Source organism: Paramormyrops kingsleyae, chromosome 5 (genome assembly GCF_048594095.1).
Source record: "Paramormyrops kingsleyae isolate MSU_618 chromosome 5, PKINGS_0.4, whole genome shotgun sequence".
Lineage (NCBI taxonomy): Eukaryota > Metazoa > Chordata > Actinopteri > Osteoglossiformes > Mormyridae > Paramormyrops > Paramormyrops kingsleyae.
In genome coordinates, this window is record NC_132801.1 from 15,490,466 (window position 1) to 15,508,764 (window position 18,299).

Sequence of the window (18,299 nt, forward strand, 5' to 3'; positions counted from 1 at the left end):
GCATTATGAAGGTGCACCGAATGTTCTATGAATGTATTAGAAATGCATTATGAAGGTGCACCGAATGTTCTATGAATGTATTAGAAATGCATTATGAAGGTGCACCGAATGTTCTATGAATGTATTAGAAATGCATTATGAAGGTACACCAAATGTTCTATGAATGTATTAGAAATGCATTATGAAGGTGCAGTTAATGTAAAGCATTACCTAATATTTTTCCATAGGAACACAGAAAATTAGATAAGCTAAAAGCTTAAACTTAGTTGCTCTCCAGAAATTCCACAACCTGATTAACTACACATACTGCTTTACTGAATATTGTCCTGTTCCATTTGCGAAAGTATATGTTTGTAGATAAACTTCTTGATAGCTGACCAGAATAGTTCCACTGGTGCTGATTCTATTGTAGTATTGTAGTGAATGCTTCTTTCTGCTACTAAATTGCACACCAGCATGAGTGATAACGCAGCTCTTGTGATTTTGTTTGTTATTCCTTGCTTGTGTAATACACTACAGGCCAGACAATGGGCAAGGAAAGTGACATCAAAGGCTGAAAATCAACACTTAGTTGTGACTTACAAAAGAAATTGGAAGATGACTGTAATGGTTTGATGATTGTGATTAATATGAACAGAGGGAAACTGGTATCTCTTGATATGGTCAAGCAAAGACTGAGAGCAGCTGGACTGCAGAGTTGCTGCCAGAAAACCACAATAACTTTGTTGTGTTAATAAGAAAAAGAGACTATTATAGACTAAACAACACAAACCCTGGAGTATTCAGGACTGGGAGCAGGTTCTGTTGATGGATGAAATTTCATCCATGGGACAAGTTGGGCCAATAACCTTAGTTTAAATATAGTCTTTCTTTTAGAAATGGGTATTGAGATATAGGGGCTTATTGTTTGACTGTAAGCTGTTTGCTTAATCTGTTAGTGATTTCTGCTAATGGGCCTTCAGTGTCAGATGGAGGAGTCTTTTCTTCTGATCCACATGCATGCTTGAAAAGGCGCTGGAAAGGTTATTTCCGAAGATTTCTGGAAAGGATGCTGTGAATCTCTGCTGCTGTGATTAAGGCAAGGGGTGGTTATTTTGATGAAACTCATACTCAGGCCCACGCATTCAATAAATTGCACTTACAATGCATAGTAAATTGCTATATTACACTTTGAAACCAGTTACATTTCAGTATTTCTAATATTTTCCTGTAATAAAACTTTGAAAAAGCAGTGCATCATTTATTTTGTTAGATATTGAGGGGTGGGCCCAGACTTCTGGCATGTATTGTGTATATACTAGTATAATACTACAGTATTACTGTCATGATGTTTTGTTTTGGTACATTTGAACTTGCAATACTGCAGCTGTTTGTTGCAGGTAATTACTTTTTATACTACTGACCCATTTCCAAACATTTCCTGGATCCTCATCATCCTGAGAAGCAGTGTTGGTAACCAGTTTCTTTATAAACAATGAGTAGAGGAGGTCAAGCATTTCTTGATTTTTTTCCCCAATATGATGAATAAAATATTTAGAGCAAAAATTAGCAGTGAGAAGCTGTTACTTTAGTTTTAAACATAAATAGGTTGTATTGCATTCACTCTGAATAATAATAATAATTTAACCTTTTATTGTCCCTCATGGGGAAATTCTTTTTACGCCTCCATCAACTTGGAGCCACAGACATGCTGAGGTTGGGTTTGAACCGGCAACCTTGTGATTACTGGCACACAGGCTTAGCCCACTGAGCCACACACTGCCCTGCCTTGTGGTTTTTACTTGTTTTGTTTCCAAATGACATTCTATCTTTTCAGAAAGGTTTGGGCTGAAGTTTTGAGAGAAATCGAGAGTTAGGGCACATTTTCTGGGGACTTTAACAGGCTTTATTTTGTTATGTACATTTTCTTGTTTCTTTTCTTTATCGGGGGAGTTTGGCTTTATCTCAGAAATGTATAATGTGCCATTAGGAGCCACCTCTTTGTTCGGATTATGAGTCTGTGTGTAAAATATAAATCAGTAAATCCAGACCACACTTAAACCACATTCAAACTCAGTGTGAGCCTTTAATCTATGTGGTTTTCATTCTTGGCTCCAAGCAAGCTTGACCCACATGGTTAACCTAATAAATCTGCAAAATCCCCCCCCAGATACTGTGGTGGCCCTCCCAGCAATAGAAAGTCGCAACTGGGTCTGGCTCTGTTTTTAAATCTGCTATCTAGATCCTTTGGTAATTCAGTCCACAGATCTTGGAGATTAAGTGATTATTGCTCAACTGAAGTGGGAGCCAGCCATACTGGAAGATCACATTGTCAGGTACTGTATTGTCTCATGCCAGGGACTGAGGAAAGTTACTGGAGATGGCGGTCGTGCTGATAAGCAATGTAAACATGTTTACAAGGTAAAGTCTTATGTACTAAGATTTATGTCTAAGTCTCTCCCAACATATACCAGGGGCGAATCTAGGATTTTTGGAAAGGGGGGGCGCAGCCACTAGAGCGAGTGCTGTAGGTGCGAATCTCTAGGCAACAAAAATTGTTGTTCATGGAAAAATAGGGGGGGCGTGCGACGGGTGCGCCCCCCTCTGGATCCGCGCCTGTATACAAAGTTATAATACAGTTTGTCATGGGAAGTTGATCCTAACTGGGTCAATGGGTCATTCTCTCAAACTTTTTTGAAAATGTTATAGTAAAATACAGTGTCTATTCTATGTGTTGAACAATTGACAATCTTTTTAGGTATATTAAAGTTATGCTCTGACTTTATGATTTTCATGAACATTGTAGAATATTTCATTTTACATGGTCCCTTAGTTTAGATATAGTGTTTCTTTTAGAAATGCATATTGAGATAGAGAGGCTTATTGTTGTGACTGTAAGCTGTTTGCTTGGTCTGTTAGTGATTTCTGCAAATGGGCCTTCAGTGTCAGGTGGTGGCATCTTTTCTTCTGTTCCACATATTTTGCTATATTTTCTCTTCACCTTTTCCTTTGCCTTTCATATTTAGGGTAGTGCAGCTATATTCAGAAGACCCTTCTTTCACTCCATTTTTATGGCAAAGCAGATTGAAATGTATATTTATAATTAGTTTTCATAAGTTGTATCTCTAATGTCATGGTATATGATTCCTATAATAGTCTAAGATGAGATGAGATAGAGGTAAGGGCTTCAGTATGATTAAAAAGAACTTCACCTTAAAACATTACCATTGTTTACTCACCGTCATGCCAGTAGATGTTTAAATTAAGGCTGCATTTCCACAGAGAAAAATCATACAATGGAATGTAGTGGTAAGTTTTTCTTTCATTATTACAAATTCAATGGGACATAGATTGAGAGTAGATTTGAATAGTGTAGTTTTCGCACACTTCGGGTTTTGATCGGATGTAGAGTGCCATCCAGGAACTAACTTTGGCACTAAGCGATGTGCACTATGGCTTCAGGCACACTATTATGTCTTGTGCACTATTTTTGCACAATGTAGTTTTGAATTGTGCAATTTCAGATGCAGCCAAAATCTTGGTGCTGCAAGCGTTCAACCGCAAATGAAATGCATTTACGTCAATTGCATCACATGTGTATGCCCATGTCCACGTGTGGAGAAGCATGAACAGATGTTCTGCCCTTTTTTCCTACCCAACAGAAACTGCTCCCAAAAGCTTCAGCACATGCGTTAATCAATATTAGAATTTAAAATGCCTGAAAATTTTTGCTACTTTTTGCAGTTTAACGTGGTGTTATTCATATTTTGTCTATGTTTATTTATATAACAATCCAGGTGATTAATTTGTTGCTTGTATTCTTCCAAATTCTGTAAATATGGGACCAGATTTTACCATCAAACTCGACAGCACACGTGCATTTGTTTTGCTTGTTTAGACGACTTTAAATTGTGGTCTTTGTTTTAATTAAAGTCAAAATATTTGATACACTTGTTACACTTCTTTGACATGACATTCTACCCTACTGAAAACTATAGGTAGGATTTTGGCAGCATAGAACTACTTGTAAAAAACTGTTGCCACACTGAAAATAAGTAACTGTTTCTGATTGCATCTCTTTTTAAAGTACAGGACAATTATTTTGATAGCATAAATGCTTATACAAATGTTCATTCAAGACTATAGGTGGGATATTTTGGAAAAGTAACAAAAACTGACAGATATAACTGAAGATGTCTGCTATGGTACCAAATTCCAACAAGGCAGCAAAAAATGGCAGAACGCTGGCCTTTAGGAAATAGCCTCAGATGCTGCCATTGTCCATGAAGTCGACTGATTTCACAAGTTATTGACCCAAATGTGGTGTTGTGTTTGTCATTTTCCGAGTGACACAATCGAAACTGAATAAGAACAGGCAGAGCGGAGAATGCTACTGTGCAGGAAGTGGCTTTGTTTCCACCAGGTTTATTGCATTACCATGATTGTCTTCTTAGCTATTGTTAGCTTCTTTGTGTTTAACGCAATTTCCCCTAATACTTAAGCATTATGTCATTCATGAACAAATTATGGCCTGTGAACCACCTCTGGAAGTTGTCACAGGCAAGTGGATGAGCCCTGTGGACTGGGATGGGAGCTGGTCATAACAGCCCTTTCTCCAGAATGCCTTACAGGTTATTGGTCTTAGCCATTGGTTTCCAAGACCTTGTCTTCCTTTAGAACTCTGAAAAGTTGCTAAAAAAATGTTTGATGTCTTTGAAATAGTTTTGGTACCATTTATCCATAATCTGTTCTCACAGGTCTTAGATTGCTCTTTTATCTTTGTGTATCTTGACCAAAAAAACAGCATTTAATCTCATGGATGATGACATTCTTTAGTGCACGGTCCCGTGACAGGCTTTGGGAAGCACCGAGCATGAAAACGCAGAACACTGGATGGGAAGCCGCCCTGTAATGGCTTTGCACTGAGGCAAAATCCATGATACCTAGAGCACATTCGCGTAACATAGTGAGGACTTGCAATTTAAAGCAATATCCTAAACAGCACTGAAAGATGTGGAGTTTGTTTATAATTGCAATAAGGAATTGCATGTTGTTTACATTTGATTATTTCCTGTTGTTTTCTTATTTAAATTCCTGTTTGTTCTCTTCATCTTTTGTTTTCTTTTTGTTTTTGGGAGGAACCTTATTTATTGACCAATTTACATTCTAATTTCAAAGTATTCAGCCAATAAAGTATATTCTCATCCTGACCAAATCTGATTTACCATGACAAAGAGGTGGTTGTCTGTTATCATTTTTTTTTTTTTGTAATTTAAAACAAATCCTAACTCAAACTTGTTTAGGCACTTTATTAAAACTGGCTCTGACTTTCGTTTGGCCTGTTATTTTAACATTTGTTTTCTTTTTCTAGTTGGTGCAAGCTCATGGCTAATGGAAAAAATCTATCTCCGGGGGAAAAGTTTAATCAGGGTAGTGCTATTTATGTGTTATGAGCATGTATTCTGGAGGGAAAGAGGCCAGGCATAAAAGATATGGGAAAAGGAACCCTAAACGTTCTGCCCAGGGAGAACAAACCATACAGAGCCAAGTGATACTTAATTGGGGCACTTTTCATTGGGAGAAAGAAAAGTACGACTCAGTATAAATGAAAGACTTTACTTCAAAGGAAAAATGCATTTGCCTACTGCATAACCAGAACAAAAAAATGGCAAAGAAAATGTTTTCCACACCTAATATGCTACTCCGATCTATACCTGGGAAAAAAACAATTAGTACAACTCCCCTCCCAAAAATCTAAACAATACAAGAACCTGAATCCACATGATAGATGAACTGAACACACACCTCCAAATCATAGTCTTTTATGACTCTTAGCTTTCACAAGCAACAAGAAAGTAAGGCCTTCAAGCCTTTTTATGTGGACCATTTAAAGTCAAAGAAGGCAGGGTTATCCGTGAGCGTGATTAATCCATTTTCAGCTGTAGTCAGCCAAATTAAGCAATTGAAGCCCAACTTAAACAATAAAAAACCCAACTAAAACAATAAAATAAAAACACAGTTTTAAGGCTGTAGCATGTGTAACGGGTAAACCTGAAATTCACCTTAAACGTCACTATGAAACTGCATTACATTTGTTAGAATATTGTACAGCTTCTAAATTTACATCAAAAAATGCCTCATGCCTGTAACAGTATATGCTATATGTGCCTTTTCAAACTTAAAGCAGAAATAATGTAACATTTTTGTGTTGGACGAGACAACGCAGACCCAGGCATCGCGACAGCGGGCAATCATAAGATGAGGTGGCTTTGAGTTGAACTGGGGTGCTCTTTTATTTTCAGCCCCCCAACAACCTGAACACAACCTTCAAGCACCAATTTGCTCACACAGTGACACACACACACAACAGCATATGGTGGACACACACACTCTATATACAACACATATCATTGAATGCTATACATCACACTACAATACAACACAATCACAGCACAACAGACACAAAGTATACACAACTATATACATTATTTACAAGGCTGGCACCGGCCCAGCATGCCACACTGCCTGATGAGTACGCCCAGCGCTATAGTACTAATACTAACATAAATTAACAACTGCCAGCTTTAAAGCCTTCTACTGCCATGTGGATTATCAAATTAGAAATAACTTTAGATTTGACTATGGAAATGAGGCATACAGTACTTAGAATGTTCTTTTGTCTTCATTTTTAGCATTACATACTTTGACAGAAATGTTATCTCATGGACGATGATATTCTTTAGTGCACGGTCCCGTGACAGGCTTTGGGAAGCACCGAGCATGAAAACGCAGAACACTGGATGGGAAGCCGCCCTGTAATGGCTTTGCACTGAGGCAAAATCCATGATACCTAGAGCACATTCGCGTAACATAGTGAGGACATGCAATTTAAAGCAATATCCTAAACAGCACTGAAAGATGTGGAGTTTGTTTATAATTGCAATAAGGAATTGCATGTTGTTTACATTTGATTATTTCCTGTTGCTTTCTTATTTGTTAAATTCCTGTTCTCTTCAACCCCGGCTGTATCAGGGTTTTTTGTTTTGTTTTGTTTTTGAGAGGAACCTTATTTATTGACAAATTCACATTCTTATTTCAATGTACTTATGCCAATAAAGTAGATTCTCGTCCTGACCAAAGGCTTTGGGTGCTGAAACGTTTCTGAAGGCATGGAATGTCTGGAAGGTTCTTATTCTTATATGATGTTTGTAACAGGCCTCATGCCTGTTGCAGCATATGCTATATGTACCTTTTCAAAATTACCAGCAATAATCCATCATTTTTGTGTCGGACGTGACAACACGTTAGTGTAGGATTAACATGTCAGCGTTATCATGCGTACTGCAGCATGACAGACCCAGGCATCGCGACGGTCACAGGTAGGGTTACAAAATTCTGGAATTTTTCCCATTAATTCCCATATATTCCCATTAATTCTCATGGACAGTTTTCAACTTTGGAATATTTCCAAAATTTCCCATCTTAACTTCCCATGGAATGGAAAGTTTCCGAAAATTTTCCACCCCTTTGCAACTCTAGTCATGAAACAAGGCAGCTTTACACTGAACACTATACATGACACTACAATACAACACTATCACAGCCCAATATACTTCAACTATATACAACTATTTACACTATGTACTAGACTGGCACCAGCCCAGCATGCCATGCTGCCCATTGGGTACGCCCAGCCCTAAAGTACTAATACTAACATAAAATAACAGCTGCCAGCTTTAAAGCCTTCTATTGCCAGGTGGAATATCAGATTAATTAATTCTTTTAGAGCAATTACTTAAAGGTTGCATGTGATCTGCAATATTACATGTGTTGCCAGTTGATGTATATTTAAAGTGAAAATGAAGCTTACAGTACATATCAAATGCACCAAAATCCTCAGTCTGGCACAGATTCAGTTCTAAAACCAGAAAAAAATGGTTTGATACAAGATGCATGTTCCCTTGCGGGGTTTTCCAGAGTAATCTAGTTGTTAACTGTCTGAAGATAAGATGTGTAGTTACTTAAAATAACTTTTTAATATTATGTAAGTACATGACAAAGATCTTATTTGGATTGTAAGTAAATAAAGTTAGGATATGTGATCATCTCAGTTTAATAACAATCCACGCTTCTGTGTAATCCACGTCGTTAATTGCATAATCACACTGCTTCGGGATATTCTGACATGCCACTTGCTCTTAAAGTAATACTTCTTGTTTAGCAACTTGCAGTGACCTGTGTGTAGCCTGCATGTAACCGTGACTGTGCTTCTGACTTTATTTCAGCCTTCCATACTCAATGTCTTTTATCCTTTATGAAGTGGACATTTTAACAACATTTTTGTACATTCTGCTTCAGAGATCTCACTCACTCCGGTGTGCATTGTCAGGTGTATGAAATTTGATTGTAAATGCGTGCATTGGTCTGATAATGAATTTTATTTATTACCGTTGTATGTACGTGAATGTTCACTGACCACGGTAGCTGCTGAATGTGTAAAAAGGGGTGGCATCAACCAATGATTACAATGTTCATTAAAGCCCTTAAAGCTTTCAGGGAAGAATCTCTCTTATTTAAGCGAAAGATGTATAAAATTAAAGATATATAATATCTGTATATACTTGATGAGAGAGCGATCGTAAATGTCTCTGTCGTAGGGTGAACATTGAGGAAAGGCTTGCTTCTATTCATGGTGCTTTTTGTCTCCTCTGAAGAGCCGCCTGGATATACAGGTGGATTTGTTCGAGCGCCTGCCTGTCCCCTTCGGCCTGGTGCGGTTTGGGGTTGCGCCTGACCATCCAGAAGTCAAGGTCACTACACACCTCTGCCCTTTTATTTTAAAAGTGAAATTCATTCTTCATCCCAGCGTAAAATGACTTAAATAATTTATTTTACAGTTTTACGATTAATATTGTAGTACAAAAGAGAAGTAGTTATGCAGACGTTCATATTACCTGACTGCCAGGCTAGTTTTTACCCCAGCAAAATGCAGACGAGGGTGATTAAGCCTAATTCACCAGTCTGGTGAAGTGGTTGGATTTCCAACACTATCCACTACTCTCCTTTTCAGAATGTCATCAACACCTTCACCCAGACTGCCCTGCATGAGCGCTGCAACTTCTTTGGTAATGTCGGCGTTGGGAAAGACGTGAGCGTGGCGGAGCTGCGGCAGGCGTATCACGCTGTGGTCCTGGTGAGGTTTGCTCATCGTTTCCACACGCAGGTGGTCCCTATGTCGTCGGTGTGCCTCCATGGTGCGTTTTTGTGAGCTCCCCCGCCCCCCCGGCCTCAGAGGTGTTGTCTTTTTCGTGTGTGTGAGCACAGAGCTATGGAGCGGAGGGGAATCGACGTCTCGGCATTCCGGGTGAAGATCTACGAGGAGTCTACTCTGCCAAAGACTTCGTTGGCTGGTATAATGGACTTCCTGGCAACAAGGAAGTGAGCTCAAGTGCTATAGCTGTCCGTCTCCTCAAACTAAATGCATAAGAGATCTTCAGTCCAACTACCTGCGCCTTGTTTATTTACAGACTGGGTAGTTTGATCTATTGTGCCTTATCCTTCCCCTTGCCGTGCTTCCTTTCCTGAATATGAATCATGTACAATGAAACATTGTGAAGTTTTTGTAATCTTTCATTTGTTTTGACTTGGGTGTTTAAACTTTGTTTCCATTTGGTTCAGTTTAACTTTCTCTTCTGTTTTGAATGTTGCCGTTCTGCTCGTCTCCAGCTGAGACCAGACCTTAGCAGTGAGACTGCAGTGGTTCTGGGCCAAGGGAATGTGGCATTGGATGTTGCCAGGATACTGCTTTCACCTCTGGACATTCTGAAGGTCAGACCACTAGCTTCTAGTGGCTAGTAGAATAGATAAACATCAGGGTAGGTTAATGGCATGTATAGATATGATGTTTCTTTGTAGGGAGAACAGCATCTTAGGGGTTTTCCATTTTTCTTAAACTGGAGGGGAGTAGTACCCTGTTTTAATACATAGTTAATTTGTGTTTATACGATTTGTACTGCTACACATTATACCGGATGTGTTTACTCTTGCAGATTACAAAACATTATTGTCTTATTTATTCGAATGGAATGTTCCGGTTCGCCAAGACTAATACCACTCCTGCTTCTTTCGCACAGATTACAGACTATTACTTAATGATTTATTCTCCAGTTTCGTTCTCATATGGAAGTTGCTTAAGATTTTCCATTGTTTACAATAATCAAAATGACATCGAGTGGTTTTTCTGGATCTTGTTTGCTAAATTAAGCTGCCCACAGTCCCACGTCAGGAAATGGGCAGGGATGTCACAGGGCCCTAATACCTGTACGACAACCTCATTAAACTTCTCGGTTCTGGCAGATGCTGCACATCACTCTGTGCCAAAACAATCCAGCACATGAACAGCTTCTTCCCACATGAAATTACTCTCATGAATAGCTGCCCCAGTTTCCTCATCTCCGCCTCCACTCTCACCCCTGCATTATCACGCATGACCTCACTGTTGAAAATAACTACCACACTGTACTGATTGTATCTTACTTTACATGGTTCGTTTATGCCTTTCCTTACACTGACATGCTTACACTTTTTTGTAGTTACCAATCACACAGTTACGTTATATATATAGACTATATATATAAACTAAAGTCTACGTAACCATTATCTTGACTGTTGCCGTTGACAGCTGGGGACAAATTCCCTGTGTTTGTGAGCATACTTGGGCAATAAATCTGATTCTGGTCCTGATTCTGAAGAGCGCCCTTGCTATCGTCTGGTTTACAGCTGCCAGAGTGGAATTTGATTTGTTATGCTTGTCTGAGCCTGTTTCAGTATGTTGTTGTCTGGCCACTCTGCAGAAGACCGATATCACACAGCCCTCCCTCGAGGCCCTGGCAGAAAGTCAAGTGCAAAGAGTCCTCATTGTGGGCCGGCGAGGACCCCTCCAAGTGGCCTGTACCATAAAGGTCAGTCTATTACCTTAAAGATCAGTCCATTCTTGGTACAGATCAGGGGTCAACACCAATCAAATCCTGATGGATATCTTGATCCAAATTCACTTTTTACCATGGACATAGTACTTATTGATTGCGTACCGTCTCATTTAGGCAGGTTTAACTTATAAGATAGAGGTTTTTGTCTGACGTGGGTGGTTTGTTTTTCTTTTACTCTAATTTGTCATAAACTTATTCCAAGAAGGGAAGTTTCAAGATGACAAGGTGCCTTCTAGGTGCCGCAGTGACAGGGGGATGGGCTGGAATGAGAAAATTGTAAGGTTTAGCAATGGAAAAATTCACGTGACTGGTCAGGAAGTGGCATGTAGCCATGTAGTGAAATTACAGGTTTCAACCCTCCCCCCAGTCGGCGAACTGAAATGGGGACCTGTCGGTGCGGTTCCAAAACAAAAGAACAAAATGTCCGCCTTTTTTTTTTTTTATTAATCTTAATCTAACGTGCCGTTACCTGACACTCATTCTTGAGACTGGCGTAAAAAAAATTCATGCGGGTCTGTGCAATGTCTTGCCAGTGTTTTGACAAACCAGATCTCACAAGGTACTTTTTGTGTTTGTGGAAGATCTGTGAGATTTGTCTTAAATCAGATTGGATTTGGATAAAGGTGTTTACATGCAAGAGAGCATCTGTGAATGTGTACTGAGAACAGCAGCAAGGTACCTGCACGGATATTCATGCAGCAATGGCTGATGTCCCAAGTAAATCCAAAAGAGCACCCAAATGGTTAGCTTGCTCAGATGTTTTAACAGTTCTCTCAGTTTGAGAATTCCATACAACACAACAGTCATAGTGCTTATGATGCTATAAGATTGTTATTTCTTTGATTGCTTTACCACATGCAGTATTTTGATACACAAAAGGGAGAAAAGTATGAACCTAAATTTTTAATAGAGATTATAGTATTCCTTCCTTGGTTGTATTTCGTCCTTGTTGGTGAAGTTGTACAGAATGCCCGAAAAAGACAGCTAAATTCAAAACATTCAGTTAGTGTCTCAGGGGGAAGCTGATTTATGCATTTGTTATGTTGACATTTCTGTATGAAATACATTTCTATAATGGATACAGTAAAATCCTGTGATAGTGGACTCGCTTATAACGGAATATCATCTATAACGGATGAGGTCCGCTGGTCCCGGCTGTGCGCCTTTGAGAACATGCAGAAAAAGCATCGGATATAGCAGACTGGCATATAACAGAATTTTGCTTATAACGGACAAACAATTTGGTCCCCAGGGCCGCTTTTGGCTGTAGTTTTGTTCGGCTATAACGGACATGCAGGTGATATCCAGTGCAGATACGTACGTAGTCGGGATTATTAATAGTCACGCATCTGGTCAGGTAAAGTTGGATTACTACATGTACAATATAATAATCTATACCACAAGTCTGTCTGCTGGGGTGTGGTTTGAATAAATGGTGTCCTGTAGTTGTGTTCTGGGCAAACAGCAACTCTGGATATAATGGACTTTGGATATAATGCCTGTCCCTTAAAGTCCATTATAACTGGATTTTACTGTATTCAAATTATAAAATATTTTTGAGTGGTATTGCAACATGATTGTATATGCGATTAATCATGCCATTAATCCCTAAAGTGTGTGATTGACAGATCGTTTGACAGCCCCAATTCAGCATTTTCAAAAGTGAACAATTAGTACAGATCAGGGATCAACATCAGGTAAATTCTGACAGACATCTTGATCCAAATTCAGTTTTTTCAATGGATGTAGTATTTTAAAAGCCTCCATAGCCTACATAGTTTTATAAGTCATTTTGGTATATAATCACTAACTACAGATTTTGATCCTCAGCCTCGATTCTCCCATGTACTTAAGCCAAAAGTACACATAGCTGTGAATTAGAATTTGGTGATCAGTGGTCATTGTTGACACACCACAGCGCACAACAACGAAATGTGTCCTCTGTATTTAACCCATATGTGATATAGCAGGGGGCAGCTAATTCAGCACCCGTGGAGTAGTGTTTGGGGGCGGTACTTTTCTGGTCGGGGATTCGAACCAGCAATCCTTCAATTAAAAGTGTGCATCCCTAACCATTAAGCCACCACTGCCTAATGTGAGAGACTCGCATTACATTATTGAACTAAAATGTCAACTTTGCTTCTGTTGTAGTTAATCAGCTCCAGAGTAAGATAATTGTCAATACAAAATGATTGAAGAAATGAATATACATCCTATTATAGGCTGCTAATTGATTGTCCATTGTGTGTTGCTTGCGGTAAAGTTGAAGGATTTAAAAACATTTGGTAGCGGTACTTTTTGATGCTGAGGTGGGATTTGGAATGGGACATACTTATTCATCATAGGGGATTACTTGTGAGTCTTCAAAAATTGTACAGACAATCTGTCTGCCAGTCCCATGCAGAGCGCCCGGATGGTTTTATTATGTCATTTCGATAAACCCAAGTGTTGTTTGTTTCAGGAACTCAGGGAGATGGTCAACCTTCCAGGTACCATGCCAGATATGGTGACTACTGACTTTGAGGGAGTTGCGAGTGTGCTAAAAGGTGAGATTGGGACAGGGGAAAGTTACCGGGTGTAAACACTTCACTGTCAGAAAAAAAGGCTGCAGGCCTGGTACAGTTTTGTACCCCGAGGTACAAACAACAATTAAGTATCCCAATGTTCTCCAGAGTCCATTTCTGTACCTTAAAAGGTACATTTGCCTACAGCTAGGGTGCATTTGGCAGAACCTTGAGGGTACAGCCCCAGTGACAATTAATTGTACCCTCAAAGATACAAATTGTTACTTTTTTTCAGACAGTGTAGGGTTGAGTATTGTTTGGATTTTTTCTGATACTAATGCTAAACGATACTTTTAAAACAAAATGTTGCCTGAACCAGTAACTTCTAAGTAAGGAAAAAGCACAAAGGTTGCTGCCATTAAAAAAGTCTTGGGATGCTTTTGCTTTATTTTGGAAAAATGTTGCAACTTTATTGGTTTCATAACAATGACAAGCAGCATTTAACATATCTGCACATATCTTCCATACGTACATTTTCTCTTTATTGTCATAGTTTTTATAGGCAGAGCTGTGGAGGCATAGAATCGACCAATACAATGTAACTTTTTTTTTTCTGGCTGATTCATTTTTGCCATATATTTAGTAGTAAATTTTTAGGCGTGAAAAATTCCTCCCATACCCTGAGCACAGCCTCCATGGAGAATCTTGTAACACCAGAAAAGCTGTAAACTTGATGGTCAAGTCGCTAGCGATCCGTGGTGCACTATATGGACAAAAGAACTGGGACACGCTTCTTATTCATTGAATTGTGGTGTTTCATTCTTCTGTGCTAGATATTCCATGGTCAAATGTAAGTGGTATTTTTGCAAAGTGAAAGCATTTAGGAACAACAGGAACTCAGCCACAAAGTGGCTGACAGCGTGACAGCAGAGTCTTCAAGTGCTGAGGCGCATAGTGTGTAAAAGACACTGACGCTCTGTTGACCCAAGAACTACAGAGTTCCAAACTTTCTCTGGCATTAACTCCAGCACAAAAACTGTGTCCTGGGAGTTTCGTGGAATGGGCTCCCATGGGTGAGCAAATGCATACAAGCCTGACATCACCAAGCACAGTGCCAAGCGTCAGATGGAGTGGTGTAAAGCACGCCACTACAGTTCAAGTTCAAGTTAAAAGTTCAAAGTTCAAATCTTTATTGTCACATCATGTTACTGGTACAGTACATATGAGTGAAATTCTTGTGTGCTAGCTTCACAAGCAATAGTGGTGTGCAAAATCTATATATATATATATATATATAAAAGATAAGTACAAGATATACATATATAATATTAGACGCATGAACGTTGTGCAAAGAGCAGTTATGTGCAACATGAAGTGCATAATTGACATGGAGTCGATAAAGTGACAGTGGGGTTTTGTTTTTTCCTTTCCTTCTTTCTTCCCTTCCTTTCCTTCCCTTTTCCTTTCCTTTCCTCTCTTTTTCCTTTCTCCTCCCTTTTTCTCTTCCATTTCCTTCTGCGAAGTGTCAGTGGTTAGTGTTCATTATTCTGATTGCCTGATGAAAAAAGCTGTCCCTTAGCCTGCTGGTACGGGACCGAATACTGCGATACCTCCTGCCTGACGGACGCAGGGTAAACAGATAATGACCAGGGTGACTGGAGTCTCTGATGATCCTCCTCGCTTTCCTCAGACACCGCTTCTTGTAGATGTCCTGGAGGGAGGGGAGCACACCTCCAGTTATCTTTTCCGAACACCGCACTGCTCTCTGCAGAGCTAGGCGGTTGTAGGTGGTGCTGTTGCCGTACCAGGTGGTGATGCATCCTGTGAGGATGCTCTCAATGGCACAGTGGTAGAAGGTCCTGAGGGTGCGGGAGCTCATGCTGAATCTCTTCAGTCTCCTGAGAAAGGAGAGGCGCTGCTGCGCCGCCTTCACTGCTTTGTCAATGTGAACTGACCATGTGAGATCCTCCGCTAAATGTACACCCAGGAAACGGAAACTACTCACTCTCTCCACAGCAGCGCCGTTAATGGTGATGGGGGTATGTGCTCCTCCACATCTCCGGAAGTCCACTATCATCTCTTTGGTCTTAGCCACATTTAGGGTGAGATGGTTCTCCTGGCACCAATGTGTCAGGGCGCTGACCTCCTCCCTGTATGCCGTCTCATCCCCATTGGTGATGAGACCCACCACTGTTGTGTCGTCTGCATATTTCACGATGATGTTGGAGCTGTTAGTGGCCGTGCAGTCGTAGGTGTAGAGTGAGTACAGGAGAGGGCTCAGTACACACCCCTGTGGAGCACCAATGTTCATTGTGACGGTGGATGACGTGATGTTTCCCAATCTAACCATCTGGACAGAAAATCGAGGATCCAGCTGCAAAGAGAGCTGCTCAATCCTAGATCTAGCAGTTTCCTGTCCAGCCTTGAGGGAACGATGGTATTGAATGCTGAGCTGTAATCTACGAACAGCATTCTCACATACGTATCTCTCTTCTCCAGGTGGGAGAGGGCGGTATGTAGTGTCAGGGCAATGGCGTCATCAGTGGACCTGTTGTGACGGTATGCGAATTGTAGAGGGTCCAGTGAGTCCAGTAGCGCAGAGCAGATGAAATTCCTGACCAGCCTCTCAAAGCATTTGCTCACGATGGGGGTCAGGGCTACTGGTCGCCAGTCGTTCAGGGATGTGATGGTGGAGGATTTTGGTACAGGGACGATGGTGGCCGTTTTGAAGCAGGCCGGGACTCCAGAAATGGAGAGGGAGAGTTTGTAGATGCTCGTGAACACTCCAGCCAGCTGAGCCGCGCATGATTTGAGGACACGGCCGGGGATTCCGTCAGGACCAGCAGCTTTGCGCGCGTTCACCTACAGGAACAGCAGAAACATGTTCTGTTGAGTGAAGAATCATGGTTCTCTGTCTGGCAGTTTAATGGATGAGTCTGGGTTTGGCGGATGCCGGGAGAACATTACCTGCCTGACTGCATTGTGCCAGCTGTAAAGTTTGGTGTAGGGGGGATAATGGTATGGGGCTGTTTTTCAGCCTTACCTCCGAAGACTTTTTTTGACTAATTCAGTGACCTCAGCCCTAGAGATGGGCAAGTGCCCCCCTGAGTCTTCCAGCTCTCCTTCTCCAAGGAAGGCGTATCTGTGGGCTTCAGGAGATCCTCAAAACATTCTTTCCACTGCCTAACTATATCTGCAGTTAAGGTTAAAACAATGTCCATCCCTGCTGTAAACAGCATGGGTAACACCCTGCTTTCCCCTCCTGAGTCGCCTGATGGTTTGCCAAAATATTTTAAACCAAAGTCCTTCTCCATGACCTCTCCAAACTCCTCCTTCACCTGAACCTCAGTTAGTGCCAAAGCCGTATTCCGCTTGACCTGCTGGTACCTGTCAGCTGCTTCAGGAGTCCCACAAGCTAATCAAGCTCGAAAGGCCTCCTCCTTTAGTCTGACAGTCCCCCTTACCACTGGTGTCCACCGCCGGGTTCCAGAATCACCATCACAACAGGCCCCAACAACCTTACGATCACAGCTCTGCACCACCGCCTCAGCTATGGAGTCCCAGAACATGGCCTATTCAGGCCCCATGTCGCCTGACTCCCTCAGGATGGAGAAGTTCTGCTGGAGATGCGAGTTGAAGATCTCCCAGACAGGGACTTCTGATAGAATGCTCCCAGCACACCCTCTCAATGCATTTGGGTCTACCATGTCTATCCGGCATCTTCCCCCACCATTAGACCCAACTCACCACCCGGGTGCCCAGAACATGCGGACACAGATCCGACTACACGATTACAAAATCGATCATTGAACTGCAGACTAAGTATTATGAATACAAAGCCTGAACACCAAGCAATGGAAAATATAAGAGGGAAAACACAGAACCCAACACGTCTCAGTATGGCTTTTGCTAGCATTTCATTCACCCCTAATGAACTGGTACAGGTTTGAAAATGTCCTTCTTCAGCTATCATTGCATAGTATTACTGCACTAAGAACAGGACCGTATTCTGTTCATTGGTGCATAAACATCTATTTGCAAGCCAGGGATGTCTACCTGATCTGCCATATATTACTAACAGTAGTGTCACTATAGGAATTTTTAAATCCTGGTTTAATCCTGGTTCTGTTGGCAGAAGGCTACACTGTGAGGCAGCCTGCTTCCAGGCTCAAAGTTTCTAAGACAGCAGTTCACAAAAACAAAGTGAAGCAGGAGACACTGGCAGTGACCAAAAATCAGCCAGGTAGAGGGTGGAAGTGAGTTTTTAATGGCAGAGATCTATTTATCTGACAGTGCCTCATAAATCGGAGGATGACTTTCAAAAGGAATGGGAAACATTAAGTGCAGGTGTGAACTACATTGCTAGGACAGTTCATAACAAGCTTGCAGGGCTGAAGACCCATATAGCAAGGATGAAGCAGGGTGAAGGGTATAGCAAGGATGAAGAGCCAGGCTGGAATTTGCAACAAAATGTATGTTTTACACCGAAGCATACCCATAAATTGAGAATTGAGTGAAACTGAAAATTTCTGCCTCGTGCCCCGTGACGGACTGGCATCCCGTCCAGGGTGTCCCCTGTCTCGTGCCCCGTGACGGACTGGCATCCCGTCCAGGGTGTCCCCTGCCTCGTGCCCCGTGACGGACTGGCATCCCGTCCAGGGTGTCCCCTGCCTCGTGCCCCGTGACGGACTGGAATCCCGTCCAGGGTGTTCCCTGCCTCGTGCCCCGTGACGGACTGGAATCCCATCCAGGGTGTTCCCTGCCTCGTGCCCCGTGACGGACTGGCATCCCATCCAGGGTGTTCCCTGCCTCGTGCCCCGTGACGGAC

At 41.4% G+C, this 18,299-nt stretch overlaps 1 protein-coding gene across 2 annotated transcripts in view; it reads left to right on the forward strand.

Annotated features, from left to right (window-relative positions):
* The window catches only part of fdxr (ferredoxin reductase), a 32,021-nt gene that overhangs the window by 8,595 nt on the left and 5,127 nt on the right, over positions 1-18,299 (forward strand). For both annotated transcript variants that reach the window (XM_023836885.2, XM_023836886.2), the window contains exons 4-9: positions 8,694-8,789; positions 9,050-9,172; positions 9,304-9,417; positions 9,706-9,807; positions 10,833-10,940; positions 13,429-13,513. In XM_023836885.2, the coding sequence (XP_023692653.2) occupies positions 8,694-8,789; positions 9,050-9,172; positions 9,304-9,417; positions 9,706-9,807; positions 10,833-10,940; positions 13,429-13,513 (628 nt within the window). The remainder of the gene's footprint in view (positions 1-8,693; positions 8,790-9,049; positions 9,173-9,303; positions 9,418-9,705; positions 9,808-10,832; positions 10,941-13,428; positions 13,514-18,299) is intronic.